This window comes from Glycine soja, chromosome 9 (genome assembly GCF_004193775.1).
Source record: "Glycine soja cultivar W05 chromosome 9, ASM419377v2, whole genome shotgun sequence".
NCBI lineage: Eukaryota > Viridiplantae > Streptophyta > Magnoliopsida > Fabales > Fabaceae > Glycine > Glycine soja.
In genome coordinates this window covers 7,815,148-7,830,696 of record NC_041010.1, presented here as the reverse complement: position 1 = coordinate 7,830,696, position 15,549 = coordinate 7,815,148, and the positions used below count along the sequence as shown (strand labels likewise).

Sequence of the window (15,549 nt, the reverse complement as noted above, 5' to 3'; positions counted from 1 at the left end):
ATATAACATCTTTTAGCAGTAAATTTGAACCTGTTCTCAAATACTAACAAAATTCAACTTTCATTGTTATTTAAGAATACAATTTTAGGTTAACAACAAAACACACACATCCAGCATATGTCAAAAAAGAATACGCTAGTTACTTTTTGAGATTAATTATTATATATATTTTCTTCACCCCAAAATGATTAATGTTTAAAGTATTTCCATACATGCTAATAAAGTACGTATTCCAAGAAAATTAGTATTTATTAGATGACAATTTTACTAAAATAGTATTATTCTCTCTTAATTTTAATAAATATATTAAGCCTTTCAAGATATTATTATTTATGATAGGATAAAATTAAAATAAATGTTTAAATATCTCATTAAAAAATAAGAATAATTAATTTGAAAAAAATTTCAAAGACTTAAACATCAATATTTTTTGAGGGAGGACTTATTTTGTTAGAGATTTTAGATTGTGGACCAGTTAGAAAAACAAATTATGTTAGTATAACTTTTAAAGTAGTAAATTTTGTAAAAGTTAACTAACTATATGTCTAATTTGACAATAGTGTAAAGAATTATTTACACTGGTATCTGTTATTTTGATAAATTACTATTTTGATTCCTAAATGTGTAAATTGATAATAATTTTTTATGTGTGAATAGATCAGTGATAATTTAGTCTTAAAAGAACAAAACTTCTAATTTAGTTATTAAATGTGTAAAAAGTGTGGCAGCTATATCCTATCATTAAGTTTTGTGTGATCATTTTGTCTGTTCAAATACTATTTTTATTTATTTTCTTTCACTATTCCTTAACTTCCACAAGGTTTGGTCGTGTAAAATCTAACCCATTTCATCATTGAGCGAAAAAAGTACAAAAAAAAATCATATCGATTTTTTGACCAAAAGTACTATGTAAAATCCTCAATTTTGTTCCTCTTTCTCTATCCCTATCTGGTAGGTAGAAAATTTGAATTAATAGAAAACTCTTTCTTCTGTCTGAATCAATATTATTACATTCCAAAATTCCTTCTAGATACCTCTTAAGGAACTGAATTGGATTCCAAATTGACGGGTTAGTGTAAGCTTATCCTTGTAGTTGTTATGCATCCTTTGAATAGAAATTCATTTTCTACAAGATCCTGACTTTTGTGCGTTGATGGATCTTCAATATCCTTTTGATGACCTATGTTGTGTTGAAAGAATATCTATATGAAAAGATAGTTATGTTTCTATTCTATTAGTATTAAATTTTCTTAGTTAGTGATCTTGGCTCAACTAATCCTTTCTTTCATGATGAAGTGTTGGCACCTGTTTTACATTTTCTCTAGACTAAGGAAAAAGAGAACTGAGTGACAAGAGAATTGTAACATAAAGAAGCAAGGAGGTCAACCTTTTTTGTTTAGAATCAAAACTCTTTTACTGTATTTTTCATCTACTTTTTTTATTTATTTTCTTTTATCATTGGCTAACTCTAATAAGATTTGGTCTCCTAAAATCTAAAGTAATATGTGACATCCTTGATTTTTTCATTACTAGAAAAAAGGTTTTCCACGTGTTGGATCAACTATGGTTCTACCAAAATCCTCTTAAACAAATGATGCAGTGACATTTTACAATTAACAAGATTTGTTAATGAGAATTTTTGAAAAAATCGTCGTTAAGCTTCGTGAGTTAAGGATGATTTTTGGAAAATCGTCACGGAGAGTAGCTCATTAACGAAGGTTTTTCTAAATCCATCGTGGTTGGTTTCTCAAAAAATCAAAAGTTTTTTCTATCAGTCATATCATTGAATTACGACTCTCATTCTTGCATCTAAGGGTTGCTACCTTGAAACCCCTCAGTCTCTCACCGTCGTGGTTTCACCTTTGTGTAGCCGCGCAGTGCCACCATTGTCGTGTTCTCGTGTCGCCGTCAACGTTGAAGGTGTGAACCCTCACTCTCACTTTCGCCTCTGCCATGCCGCGACGTTGAAGGTAAGACCCTAACCATTGAAAACTTTCACTAAATGCTTGTTATATGCTGGTAGATCTAGTCTAGTAACCTAGTTGTTTCAAATTATTGTAAAAATTTCGTAAATTTATTGGGAAAAGATGCAAGGATTCAAGTGAATCATGTGACTCCACTAACACTTAATGAAGTTTGTTCCCCTTTTTTCTTATTTTCCATTTGTCTGTTATACTTATATATCTTATTGACAAAAGTGTTTCATCTATATGACAACTTGTGCATTATGTGTTCAATCATGCACTGGTGGGTGGCAATTTGGCCGACAGGATTACTTTTGAGAATGTTGTTTTACTGTGAGTATTATTGATTTGGTTCAGAATTTTGGTGATAATTTGAGGATTCGCTTTCTTCCTTTGAATTATGGTTTCTAACCTTTTTTGGTTGTGATTTAGGTGGTTCATGCCGGTCAATATCCTCTTGACATTTATAATAGGCTATGCCTTAGGATGGATCCTTATCAAATTAACAAAGGCTCCCAAACACTTGGAAGGGCTAATAATGGGTGTCTGTTTTGTAGGTAGAATTTTCTCTTCAAAATTAATGAATCCTAAAAGTCTAACATGTAATCTGTGTTATGTTTTCACTGTTTATTTCCCCTGAAATTTATTACTGAATAGTTAATACGAAAGACTATGTTGGGCTGTGACCTAAATCCATATAGAAGGTTATTCTGTTATATTTTTTTTCTGTTTTGTCCTCTGCCTATATAAGGCAAAGGATGCCCTGTATTTTAAAGTGAATAAGCTTCCACTAGTATATTGCAACCATAATAAAAGCTTTCTGTTTTTCCCTCCTGTGGATGTAGCCTTTCTCAAGGTGAACCACGTAATCCTGTGTGTGTTCTTTCTCATTCTTCTCTCTTTCACCTTTGCTGCACAATTCGGTGTGTATGACATTTCTGGTCTGCTGCATTTTCTACTGCTGTTCTTGCTTGTTTTTCATCACTTCCATAACAAACTGGTATCAAGAGCTATAGTTGCATCAAGGGAATTCAAGATTCTCCTCTGAATACAAAGATCAAGCTGTGGGAGTCTTGTTTCTGGTTCTTTCGCTACTTCTTTGTGATCAAGAACATTCAAGAAATCATGTCAAACATAATCAGGATTGAGAAATTCAATGGAAAGAACAGCTTCAATCTGTGGCGCATCAAGATGCGTGCTTTGTTGAAGGAACAACGTGTTTGGGCTGCTATTGCTTCTGCATCTGTGAAGAAAGAAATGGCTTCTGAATCAAAAGAAAAGACCTCTATTTCAAAGACTGAAGAACTTGTAGAACAAGAAGAAAAGGCTCACTCACTAATCTTGCTTTCCTTGTCTGATGAAGTTTTATATGAAGTTGCAAATGAAGAAACTGCAAGTGGCTTATGGCTCAAGTTGGAAAAGCTGTATATGACTAAGTCAATCTGCAACAAGCTCTTCTTGAAGAGGCGTCTATTTGGTTTACACATGAAAGAAGGTACATCTCTTAAAGATCATCTTGATGAATTGAATTCTATTTTGATGGAATTAAGAGATATAGATGTTAAGATAGAGGATGAAGATGCTGCCATGATTCTGTTAGCCTCTCTACCACCATCATATGAAAGCTTTGTCAATTCTCTTAGTGTTGGTAAGTAATGTGTCACCATGGAGGAGGTGAAATCCAGCTTATACTCAAGGGAACTTTGATCTAAAGCACCTGGAAATTCTAAAGAATCAAATGGATCTGGTCTTGTTGCCTCTAACTCTAACAAGAACATCAAGAAAAAGGTGTTTAAAGGAAAGAAGAAGACTCATGTCAATCCAAAGGATATATGTAACTACTGCAAGGAGCCAGGTCATTGGAAGAAAGATTGTCCCAAGAAAAAGGGCAAACCATCTGCTGTTGTTGCCAAGGAAGGTTCCACATCTGAAAATGAGCTTGTTCTCTCAGTTGTTGATCATCACCAACATTCTGAAAATCAGTGGATATTAGACTCTGGTTGTTCCTTTCATATGTGTCCTAACAAAACTTGGTTTGACACCTATGAAGAGAAATCGGGTGGAAATGTCTTCATGGGAAATGATGTCTCATGCAAGACAATTGGAATTGGCACAATAAAAATCAAGATGCATGATGGAATTATCCGAACACTCACTGAAGTTAGGCATGTTCCAGAGCTGAAGAAGAATCTAATCTCCATAGGTATTATGGATGGAAAGGGGTTCAAATGCAGCACTGAAAACGGGGTCATGAAAATTCAAAAAGGCTCTACAATGGTGATGAAGGGTATAAAGAGGGGTAATCTCTATATACTTCAAGGTACAACATGTATTGATGATGGTCTAGTAGCTGTTGCATCAAGATCCAATAAGAGCATACCTGATTTAACTCAATTGTGGCACATGAGGCTAAGTCATATGAGTGAAAAAGGTATGATGATACTTTAAAAACAATAGCTGTTGGGAAATCAGAAACTGGATGAACTGAAATTCTGTGAGCACTGTGTTTTCGGCAAGCAACATAGGATTAAATTTCCTGAAGCAATTCACACCACCAAAGGAACTCTTGATTACATTCATGCTGACTGTTGGGGGCTTGCAAGAGTACCTTCTCTAGGTGGTGGAAGGTATTTTCTGTCCATAATTGATGACTACTCAAGGATGACATGGATCTACATCATGAGTAAAAAGAGTCAAGCTTTCAAATGCTTCAAAGAATGGAAGGCACTGATTGAAAAACAAACTGAAAGGAAAGTTAAAAGACTCAGAACTGATAATGGCTTGGAGTTTTGCTCAACAAAATTTAACAAATTCTGTAGAGATGAAGGGATTGCTAGACAACTTACTGTTAGGAACACTCTCAGCAAAATGGAGTTGCTGAAAGAATGAACAGAACACTCCTGGAAAGAACAAGATGTCTATTGTCTAATGTTGGTTTCAACAGAAGTTTTTGGGGAGAAGCTATCAATACAACCTGTTTTCTGATCAATAGAACACCCTCTACTGCTATAGGACTTAAAAATCCTATTGAAATTTGGAATGGCAAAACACCAAACTACTCAAACCTAAGAGTATTTGGCTGCAATGATTATTATCATGTCAATGAAGGAAAGCTGGTACCTAGATCAAGAAAGGGTTTGTTCATGGGTTATGGTGATGGGGTGAAAGGCTATAGGATCTGGTCACCATCCGAAAAGAAAGTTCTACTCAGCAGAGATGTAATTTTTGATGAATCACATTTGTTTCATCCCAAGCTTGAGGTTCCAATTGTTGGAACACAGAGCTGCCACTCTCCTCAAGAAAAGGATGTAGAATCTACAGCCAAAGACTCAGAAAAATGGGGTCATTTCGAAACATCTCCTGTGGTTCTTCAAGAAGGTGAGAAAATTAGAAGATTTCAGTGCAAATGAGTCTCATTTGGCAGCTCAACCTGATCCTCCACAGCTCAATTCTGAAATCAATCAGAGACCAAAAAGGGATACTAAACCTCCTGAAAGATATGGTTTTGAAGACATGGCTGCCTATGCATTACAGGCAGCTGAAGAAATAGATTCAAATGAACCAGCCACTTACCAAGAAGCTATCAATCATCCTGAAGCTGAAAATTGGTTGTTAGCTATGAAAGAGGAAATGGAATCTTTATATAAGAATCAGACCTGGAAACTTGTTGAACTACCTAAAGGAAGACATGTGGTAGGCTGCAAGTGGATATACAAGAGGAAACCTGGTCTTTCAGAAAAGGAAGGGATAAGATACAAGGCTAGGTTAGTTGCCAAGGGATTCAGCCAGAAAGAAGGAGTAGATTTCAACGAAATTTTTTCTCCTGTGGTCAGACATACATCCATCAGGATTTTGCTTGCTATAGTGGCAAACCAAGATCTAGAACTTGAACAACTTGATGTCAAGACTGCTTTTCTCCATGGAAGATTGGAAGAAAATATTCTAATGAAACAACCTGAAGGTTTTGAAGTTCAAGAAAAAGAAAGGTATGTTGGTCAACTACAGAGGTCCTTGTATGGGTTGAAACAATCTCCAAGGCAATGGTACATGAGGTTTGATAGCTTTATCACCAGCCAAGGATTCAAGAGAAGTCTCTATGACTGTTGTGTTTATCACAACAAGGTGGAGGATGGATCAATGATTTATCTTCTACTCTATGTAGATGACATGCTTATTGCAGCAAAAAGCATGTGTGATATACAAAATCTGAAGATTCTCCTGAATGGTGAATTTGATATGAAGGATCTAGGGGCTGCAAAGAAAATCTTAGGAATGGAAATCTATAGGGACAGAACTCAGAAAAGGCTATTTTTGTCTCAAAAGGATTACATTCAAAAGATACTTGTGAGGTTTGGAATGGTTGACTCTAAACCTATCAGCACTCCCCTTTTAGAAAAAGAGAAGTTGTTTGTTGTGATAAAGGTTCAAGCTCAAGCTGATCAGGACTACATGTCAAAGGTTCCATACTCAAGTGTTGTTGGCAGTCTCATGTATGCCATGGTCTGCACCAGACCTGACCTTGCTTATGCTGTTAGCATGGTTAGTAGGTTCTTAAACCAACCTCAGAAGGAACATTGGAAGGCTGAGAAGAGAATTTTCAGATATCTAAAAGGGATTGCAGATGTAGGTTTGATCTATGGATCTCACTCAGATTGCTGCCTCACTGGCTATTCTGATGCAGATTTTGCTGCTGATCTTGTCAAGAGAAGGTCATTAACAGGGTATGCTTACACCCTTGGTGGCTGCTTGGTGAGTTGGAAGGCAACACTTCAACCTTTGGTTGCCCTCTCAACTACTGAGGTTGAATATATGACTCTTACTGAAGCTGCAAAGGAAGGAATTTGGCTGAGAGGTCTGATAAATGATCTCGAAATTAATCAAGAATATGCTAACATCTACTGTGACAGCCTTAGTGCTATATGCTTGGCCAAGGATCAAGGTCATCATGATAGAACCAAACATATAGATGTTAGATATCACTTCATTCAGTCAGAAAGAAGAATCAAAGTTCATAAGATCAGCACTCTGCACAATCCTACTTATATGTTCACAAAGCCAGTTCCAAAGAGCAAGTTTGATCACTGCTTAAGCTTGCTCAATGTTGACTGCTGGGGATAAGGTCATGAGTGTTTGGAGGGAGCAGTTTGTGTCCTATATGGATGTTAGTTCAAGGTGGTGAATTGTTGGGCTGTGACCTAAATCCATATGGAAGGTTATTCTGTTATATTTTTTTTTCTGTTTTGTCCTTTGCCTATATAAGGCAAGGATGCCCTGTATTTTAAAGTGAATAAGCTTTCACTTGTATACTGCAACCATAATAAAAGTTTTCTGTTTTCCCCTCCCGTGGATGTAGCCTTTCTCAAGGTGAACCACGTAATCATGTGTGTGTTCTTTCTCATTCTTCTCTCTTTCACCTTTGCTGCACAATTCGGTGTGTATGACATTTCTGGTCTGCTGCATTTTCTGCTGTTGTTCTTGCTTGTTCTTCATCACTTCCATAACAGACTATATAGACCTTCTTTGCTACATGGGTTACTGGCAATGAAAAGTGTATCTAAGCAATCTTAAGGAAAGAATTCATGGACATTTCCCTTGGTATCTACATCAAGAAAGAGAGGAGAGATAAGTGATTGGTATGATTGGTGATGTAATTTATATAATTGGTGATGAATATGGTATACAAAAGAGATAAAGAGAAATTGAGAGTGCCATTTAGGTATTTTAGCTGTTTAAGTGTTCATAAATCAACATCGAGAAAAAAGATCAATGGACACCTCTATTGGTGTCTACACCTAGGAAGAGATAAGAGATAGGTGATAGAAGAGAGAGAGAAATTGGGAGTATGAATCATGTGTTTAGACTGTTTAGGTGTTTAAAAATCAGAACTCCTTAAGGGAAAAAAAATTCATGGACACCAAGAGAGAGATAGGAAGAGAGGAGATACAGTGATTGATATAATTAATGATGTAATGTGATAGAAGAGAGATTAAAAGAATTTGCGATTGGCAAAATTAGGTATTTGGATTGTTTAGGTGTTCACAAATAGGCACTTCAATCTTATATGGTGTGTACATTTACTAATTTTGCAAACAAAGTAACTAGGCAATAATTGGGAGTCCAAATATTCTCCAGTTTCTGAATGAAATGAAAGGCCTTTAATTAATCGTAGACACAAAAGTTGCACAAAAACTTCTTGTTCTTATTGTCCTGTTGCTACATGCCATTAGGCTTTTTGGGCTTCCTTCCTATATGGAGTAAAAACATAAATGAGAAGGTCCATTTTGTCTCACTTATTTAAGTGGAGAGGGTCAGATTAGGGTAAAACAGAGAGACTCATTTGTGAGGAAAATAGTTAGAAAACATTGAGAGAGAGAGAGAGAAGAGGAAAAATCATTGTGATTTTTGCACACCTACCAAAGAGCATTTTTCAGATTGCAACTGCGGAGTCGTTCACTGTTGAATCTGGCTTATTTTTGAACAATAGGTTCTACACACGTGATACTTTAAATTATCCAGTTGGATTGTTAAAACGATATCTGGAGAGGGAGATAAGTGCTTCGCATTTCCTGCTCTGCATTTGGTGTTTTGCATCTTCTTGTTTCTCTATTGTAAGCATTGATGCTTAGTTTTGGTTTGGGTGTTTGTAGTACGTTTTAGTGCGCTTGTTGGAGACTCTCTTGTACCTTTATTGATTATAGTGGAGTTATTGCTTTGGTTTGGACTACCTATGATTTTTACCCTTGCATTGAGGGGTTTTCCACGTTAAACAAATTGTGTCTCTTGTGTGCTCTTGATTTCTATTTTGCGCTCTATATTTTATTAGTGCTCCTCACAGGTTCTTGCAAGTTTGGGAGAATTTATTTCTACTGCCTATTGTTCTGTTATTAAGTTTGTTATTGTGTTGGCCTGTTTTCCCCATCAATTTTCTCTATAGCTCAAGCTGTAGCATTGGTTCTTGTTGGATGCATCTTGTCGTTAAGCTTATTAGACTTACTTGAACAGGAAATTTAGGAAACTTGCCTATAATCATTATCCCGGCTATCTGTAAAGACAAAGGTAGTCCTTTTGGAGACTCCAATGTCTGCTGTCAATATGGAATGGCTTATGCTTCACTTTCTATGGTGGTTTGTAACTTTATCAGCTTCTTTTATATTAATTCTTAACATACAATAATGGGTATAAGTGTAAAGTGTTCCAACCAAATACTGAAAATAATGAAAACATTTATTTGGCTATATATTTTTGTTTCCCTTTTGTTTTCTGAAGTGGTATTCATGGGTAAACTGTAGGTTGGAGCTGTTTATATATGGACTTATGTCTATAACATAATGAGAGTTTCTACAAGTGTAGTACCAAAAGATGATTATAGAACTAACTCCTTCAGACTGGAGGCTTCAGAAGAATTCCTAGAATTCTTACCAGAGGAAGAATCCTCAGAACCTGAAAATCCACCAAAGGACAACATGATTTTTTTTAACTGCAAAAAATAGATATATTAATAGATATAGAGTACCAGGGGTACTACAACTAACACAAGAGAAAGATCTCTTGATAAGATACAAAAGACATGAGCCCCACATGAGAAACAGCAGAACCCCAACCCTACAAAGCAAAACTTAAGCAAAGACTAAAGACATTGTTGAGGACCATTGGTGAAAAGGAACACTGAAATCCTTTCCCCCCCCCCCCCCCTTGAGGCAAGTCCAAGTGAGGAAAACAGAATTGGCCACCAACTTAGAGATTTCAAACGAATGATTGTGAAACACCAAGTCATTCCTGGATTTTCAAATTGACTTTGTAGCAGCCAACCACCATATCTTCCATCTTCTATTGATGTCCTTTCCTCCAGTTGTAGTTGAGTGTTGGAGAAAGTTATCCATCAGGCTATAGTGGAGAACTCTATCTTCCTTAACCCAAGTAAAGAATTCCCACCACAAAGGCAACACTTTGTCGCAAGTGAAGAACAAATGGGAGGCAGTTTCAGGTTGACTTTGACAGAGTGGACATAGGTCATAGTCAAGCTGAATTTGTCTCCTAGATAGATTATCCTTAGTAGGGAGTCTATCCTAAAGCAGTCTCCAAGCAAAAGATAAAGCTTTAGGAGGGACTTTAAGGTCCCAAAGCTGATGGAAACCCGAACCTTGGGCTTCCGAGAACTGCTCAGCTTTAATAAGGTTATAGGCAAATTTGGTAGAGAAGATCCCATTAGGTTCAGCTCCCCACAGTCAGGTGTCCTTCAGATTGCCACTTATTCTGATAACTGCGATATGATCAATAAAAATTAAAGCTACCCCCATCTCACTGTCGAACAAATTTCATCTCCAAGAGAAAGTCCATTCCCACCCATTTTCAGAAAAATAACCCATGTCTTACACAATGTGTAATCTTTGGGAAGAGATTTGGTATAATTATGGAAATTGCTCTTTAAGAGGTAACCCGCCGTCAACCCAAGGGTCTTCCCAAAAAAGAATTTGGTCTCCCCTACCCACCTTCCAAGAGAACTGCTTGGAGACATCCTCCATGTTTGGGTGCTGATTAACATACCTTAAGTCAGACCACCATTGAGAGAAGTATTTCTTTGATGGCCTCTGGTCCAAACCTCTCCATCCCTTGTACTTAGAAATCAGGATCCTGCTCCAAAGCTGGTCTGATTGGTGAAACATCAACCATTTCCATTTAGTTAGGAGAGCATTGTTAAGTGCCTTAATGTCTTTAATTCCCAAGCCTCCCATATCTCTAGAGGCACACACTTGACTCCAAGCTACCCAAGCTATCTTCTTCCCTTCACAGCTGCCACCCCAGAGAAATTTCCTTTGGATTGCAGTTAGCCTATTAATCACTGTTGTAGGGGCCCTGAAAAAAGACAAATAAAACATAGGCAGCGTTGTGAGGACAGCATTAATTAGGGTAATTCTGCCAGCCATAGAAATGCTTCTCTGGTTCCATTTGTTGAGCCTAGTCTCAAATTTCTTGATAATGGGTTCCCATACCACCATTCTTCTCAAATTAACTCCAATTGGTATCCCTAGGTAGCAGAAGGGGAAGTTGAGCAAAGCACAATTTAAGAAGGCAGCAGCAGAGAGGCACCAATCCTCAGATTTCCCTATTGCTCCAAATTGGCTTTTAGCAAAGTTGATTCGCAGTCCAGAAACCATCTCGAAACATCTAAGTATGGCTTTCACAGTTTTCACATTGTCCATAGAAGCTTCTCCACAAAAAATAGTGTCATCAGCATATTGGAGAATATTCACAGGCACTTTATTCTTTCCCACCAGAAAGCTTTGGAAGCAGTTTTTGCTTGTTGTTTCCCTCATCAAACCTGTCAGCCCTTCAGCAACCAAATCAAATAAAAGCGGGGCCAAAGGATCCCCTTGTCTCAAGCCTCTTTGAGGCTTAAATTTAGTGGTTAGGCTTCCATTCACAAGGATTGACACAGAAGCTGAGGTGATGCATCCCTTGATCCAGCTAATCCATCTCTCATGAAAACCCATTCTTCTCATCATGTAGAAAAGGAATTGCCATGACAGAGAATCATAGGCCTTTTCAAAGTCTACTTTAAAGACCATGCATGGCCTCTTGGACCTCCTTGCCTCCTCTACTACCTCATTAGCAACCAAAACACCATGCATCAGTTGTCTATCTTTTACAAAGGCTGACTGCCTTTCATCAATGAGGTGAGTCAAGACCTTTCTCAGCCTATTAGCTAGCAGTTTAGCAATGACTTTGTAGACGCATCCTATGAGGGAAATAGGTCTAAAGTCACTAATAGACTGAGGGTCCTTAAGCTTAGGGATGAGAGCAATAAAAGAAGAATTACTGCCCTTAGGGAATGTAGCATTCACATAGAATTCTGCAATAAACCTTAGAAAATCAGGTTTTAGCTCCTTCCAAAAGTGTTTAATAAATCTAAAATTAAACCCATCTGGACCCAGGCTTTTGTCGCTTCCACAGTTCCACACAGCACACCTTATCTCTTTTTCATTAAAAGGCTGAACCATCATCTCCCTCTGGGTAGGAGACAAAGCATTAAAATAGACTCCATCCAGGTTGGGTCTATTCAGATGAGGTTCATTGAATCTACTCTGAAAATGCTGCAGAATTTCAGCCTTAATCAAGTCAGGATTTTCTACCCAAGTATCATCCATCATCAGCCACCTCAAAGTGTTTCTCCTCCTGCTGTAGTTGATAATTTTATGGAAATAAGAGTTGTTACTATCCCCCTCCTTAATCCATTTACTTCTAGATTTCTGTCTGACAAAAGATTCATGCAAATTAGCCTTTTCCCATAGTTTAGCTTGAGTTTTCTTCAGTTGTAGGACTTACTGGTCAAAAGGTTGATGTGGCATGGAATTCTCCAGATCATTCAAATTCTGCTGAAGCTGTTTTACCTTAAGACACAGGTCGCCTACATTGTCTTTATTCCAACTTTTTAGCCTTTGTTTGAGAGTCTTTAGCTTGCATTTTAAAGCAAACCCCCCCCCCCCCCACCCCAAAGGCTGATTCTCAGTCCAGCATTCCCTCACCACCTTCTGATAGTCCTTGTTATTTAGCCAACCATCAAAAACCTTAAAAGGCTTAGGGCCCCAATCAATGCTCTTAGATTTCATGATGATAGGGCAATGATCAGAGTAATTCCTTTCAAGGTTATGTTGAGAGTTGTCTGGCCACTTAGAGAGCCAGCCATCAGAGACTACAACTCTATCCAGTTTGCTTTTACAAGAACAATTAGGCCTAACCCAGGTGAACGGCTTACCTGCACAAGGAATATCATCAACCTCCATAATAGCAAGCCAATCATTGAATTTAGATATAATATTGGACTCTGAATTACCATGATTGCTCCCCATTCTTTCTGAGGGATGCCTGATACAGTTAAAATCCCCAACAAGACACCAGCACAGGTCTTGGGATTGCATCTTCTTTCTACTCAAGTCCTGCCACAACTGCCTTTTGCCCACGATATCACAAGGAGCATAGATATTGACCATAACATCCCTTTGCATATCAGCCAACCAAACCCCACCCAGCATAATGAAGCCCTTTTCAGAGACTCTAAAGTCAACCTGAAAATTTTTGTTGTTCCAAACACACAACAACCCCCCAGCAGCATGCACAGCAGGCTGCCACTCCCATGCAAGGTCAGGATCACCCCACAGAGCTTGGCAAGATGCCTTATCGAAAAACTCCCTCTTTGTCTCTTGCAAGCAAAGTAAATCAACTTTAAGCCTACCCACTAGGTTCCTGATAGAGGCCCATTTGATACCTCAACCCATCCCTTTAATATTATATGAGAGGATATTCATCTGCAAGTTTTTCTATTTCCCAGCTCCATAGCTTCCTCCTTATCACGGACTTCCATGTTGGCAAAGTTTTGGATATAGATAGATTGGTCTGTGTCAACCTTAAGACCTAGGGCTTTCCCGAGGTTCCATTGCTGTTGAACTTCATCCAACACTGCTGTATTACACATTTCTGCTTTCTTCAATTGAATCTGAGGAGAATGTGAAGGTTTCTACCAATAACCCCTTTCAAAAGATATTTTATACTAATCTAAGGGAAATCATGATCTTAGAAATTTGTAGAGTTTCATATAGCATTATATATTAGAAAATCAACTACAAAGGGCCAACTTTTATATAATGCTTATCTCAGAAATCTCATTTTACTATCACAATCTATACTTAAAGAGAGTAAGCAATAAAGACAGACACCCCAGTGTGTGACAGTTGTCATAAAATGAATTCAAATTGAATGTGGTAACACATAAAATAGTAAATTGAAGCCCTATCCCTCAATGAGTTGTCTACAAATTGCAAAATCCTTATAAGCATCACCTAGGATATTTACATTGATTAATCCTAAATTTATCTGTTTTTGTAGAACTCATGATTCTAAAATTCATCTGAGCTTCTATCTTATGTAGGAGATCATTACATATCTAATGCTGAATAAATCAAATTACATATGCATCTGATTTTCGGGTGTTTCATTGCAGTTACCGATCTCAGCTAAAATCAAACACCAAATTGGAAAGCTTTTAGTCAACTCCAATTTCAGAGCTATATTTTCACCAGCAACTCTTGGAGCGGTATGATACAATGAACTGAACTTATGTTAGTGAAATGCTGCCATGCAGTTATAGTAATATAAAATGCTCATACTATAGCCACGTGATAACTTTTTAAGTATAAGGGCATTTATTGATTAAAATGGTCGTAATAGTTTATTATGTTATTTTAAAAATATTCACCTATCAGATGAACATTTATTTTTGGCTATGCAGATTGTTGGCTTTATTGTTGGAGTAGTTCCCCAGATACGTAAGTTGATGATTGGCGGTGATGCTTCACTTCATGTGATTCAAGACTCTGTTACCATGGTTGGGTATGTATGCATCCCAAAACTTATTTTTAATTTGAAATTACACTAGGTTGTTGGGAGTAGTTATGAGTTTCCATTTTTTAATTTTAATTCTAATTTTAGTACCATATATTTTAATCTTCAAAAAAGAAAAAGTACCATATATTTTGATATTAGTGTAAAATTACATCATATATTCAATATATGTAATATTACAAATTAAAACATCTCAAAGGATCATAAACAATCTAATAAGACATAAGAAATAGTTAACTTCAAGAATCATTTTAGTGTATTCATTTTACTTCTTTCCCTGCTCCAAGATCTGCTGCCTCCCCCATCCCTACCTCGACGATTAGCACCTGTCTACCTCGCTGATGCTTTCTGTCTCCTTTTGGCACGGTGGTTGTTTGTCTCTGCTCCCTCTTTCTACTCGACGCGGTTCACGGTGTCTCCCTCCCTCGTACTCTACGTGCACTCTCTGAATCCGTGAGTTCTCTTTCACCCTCTCATTCGCTGATCTGTCTCTCTTTCTTTCGTTCGATCTCTCTTTCTCTATGTGTGGTGTGTGTGATAATGGGGAAGCAAATTTGGGGGGGGGGGGGGTTTCTGCAAGTTTTGTTGGTGGTGCCCTTGTATCAAATGATACTGATATCCAATGGCTATTTTTTAAGCAATTCATCTTCAAAGTTTTTTTTATCTACCTCTTGCGTATTTATCTACCTTTAAAGGAAAATTTTCAGCATATTTATCTACCTCTTGCATATTTCATTATGATAATGATACTGATATCCACTGATGTAGGATTTTCAGCATATTAATGGCAATTTGTTAAGTGTTGGAACATGGTTTTGAATGTACGGTGTTATGTAAACAAGACCAATTTTGAAAGCTGAGGAAAGATAGTTAGATACTTGATAACAATTGAGTATGTGCTCTTTAGGGAGACTCTCAGTGGCTATGTATTGAGGGAGTTCAGTTGATACAAATTTATGGGGGCAAGCACATGCATAAGCAAACTGTGGTGGACAAGGCCTAATCTGCAACTTGTGAAGACTTAGTCATTTGAATTGAGTTTGTGAAGGTGTATTTAAAAGTAATATGTAGCTTGGATACCTCATCAATTGAGATTTTTTTGAATTGAGGTGGCAAGCTGGTTTTTAATATGATTCATGGAGGCTAATTAGCAACAAATGATTCATATGATGAGAAGTTACACTTTTTT

The 15,549-nt window shown here is 37.1% G+C and overlaps 1 protein-coding gene and 1 long non-coding RNA gene across 2 annotated transcripts; both read left to right on the top strand.

Moving 5' to 3' along the window:
* The first annotated feature begins 1,629 nt into the window (after nucleotides 1-1,629).
* LOC114368111 (protein PIN-LIKES 3-like) lies at nucleotides 1,630-14,394 on the top strand. The gene is made up of 10 exons (XM_028325467.1): nucleotides 1,630-1,701; nucleotides 1,815-1,970; nucleotides 2,030-2,108; nucleotides 2,216-2,297; nucleotides 2,397-2,521; nucleotides 8,967-9,088; nucleotides 9,254-9,431; nucleotides 13,423-13,472; nucleotides 13,960-14,052; nucleotides 14,248-14,394. Exons 1-10 carry the CDS (start codon nucleotides 1,630-1,632, stop codon nucleotides 14,392-14,394), a joined length of 1,104 nt encoding a protein of 367 aa, XP_028181268.1.
* A 196-nt stretch (nucleotides 14,395-14,590) lies between these two features.
* On the top strand, nucleotides 14,591-15,542 carry LOC114425723. Its single transcript, XR_003669271.1, has 2 exons — nucleotides 14,591-14,813; nucleotides 15,129-15,542. It is a non-coding gene; the product is annotated as an uncharacterized LOC114425723 (long non-coding RNA).
* The last annotated feature ends 7 nt before the right edge of the window (nucleotides 15,543-15,549 follow it).

Excerpts from the sequence above, each read along its gene's own strand:
- LOC114368111 (XM_028325467.1), top strand. The coding sequence starts at position 1,630 with ATGAGAATTTTTGAAAAAATCGTCGTTAAGCTTCGTGAGTTAAGGATG. Across the intron at positions 1,971-2,029 it reads GCCATGCCGCGACGTTGAAG|TCTAGTAACCTAGTTGTTTC; the intron begins GTAAGACCCTAA and ends TGGTAGATCTAG. Across the intron at positions 2,298-2,396 it reads TTTGAGAATGTTGTTTTACT|GTGGTTCATGCCGGTCAATA; the intron begins GTGAGTATTATT and ends GTTGTGATTTAG.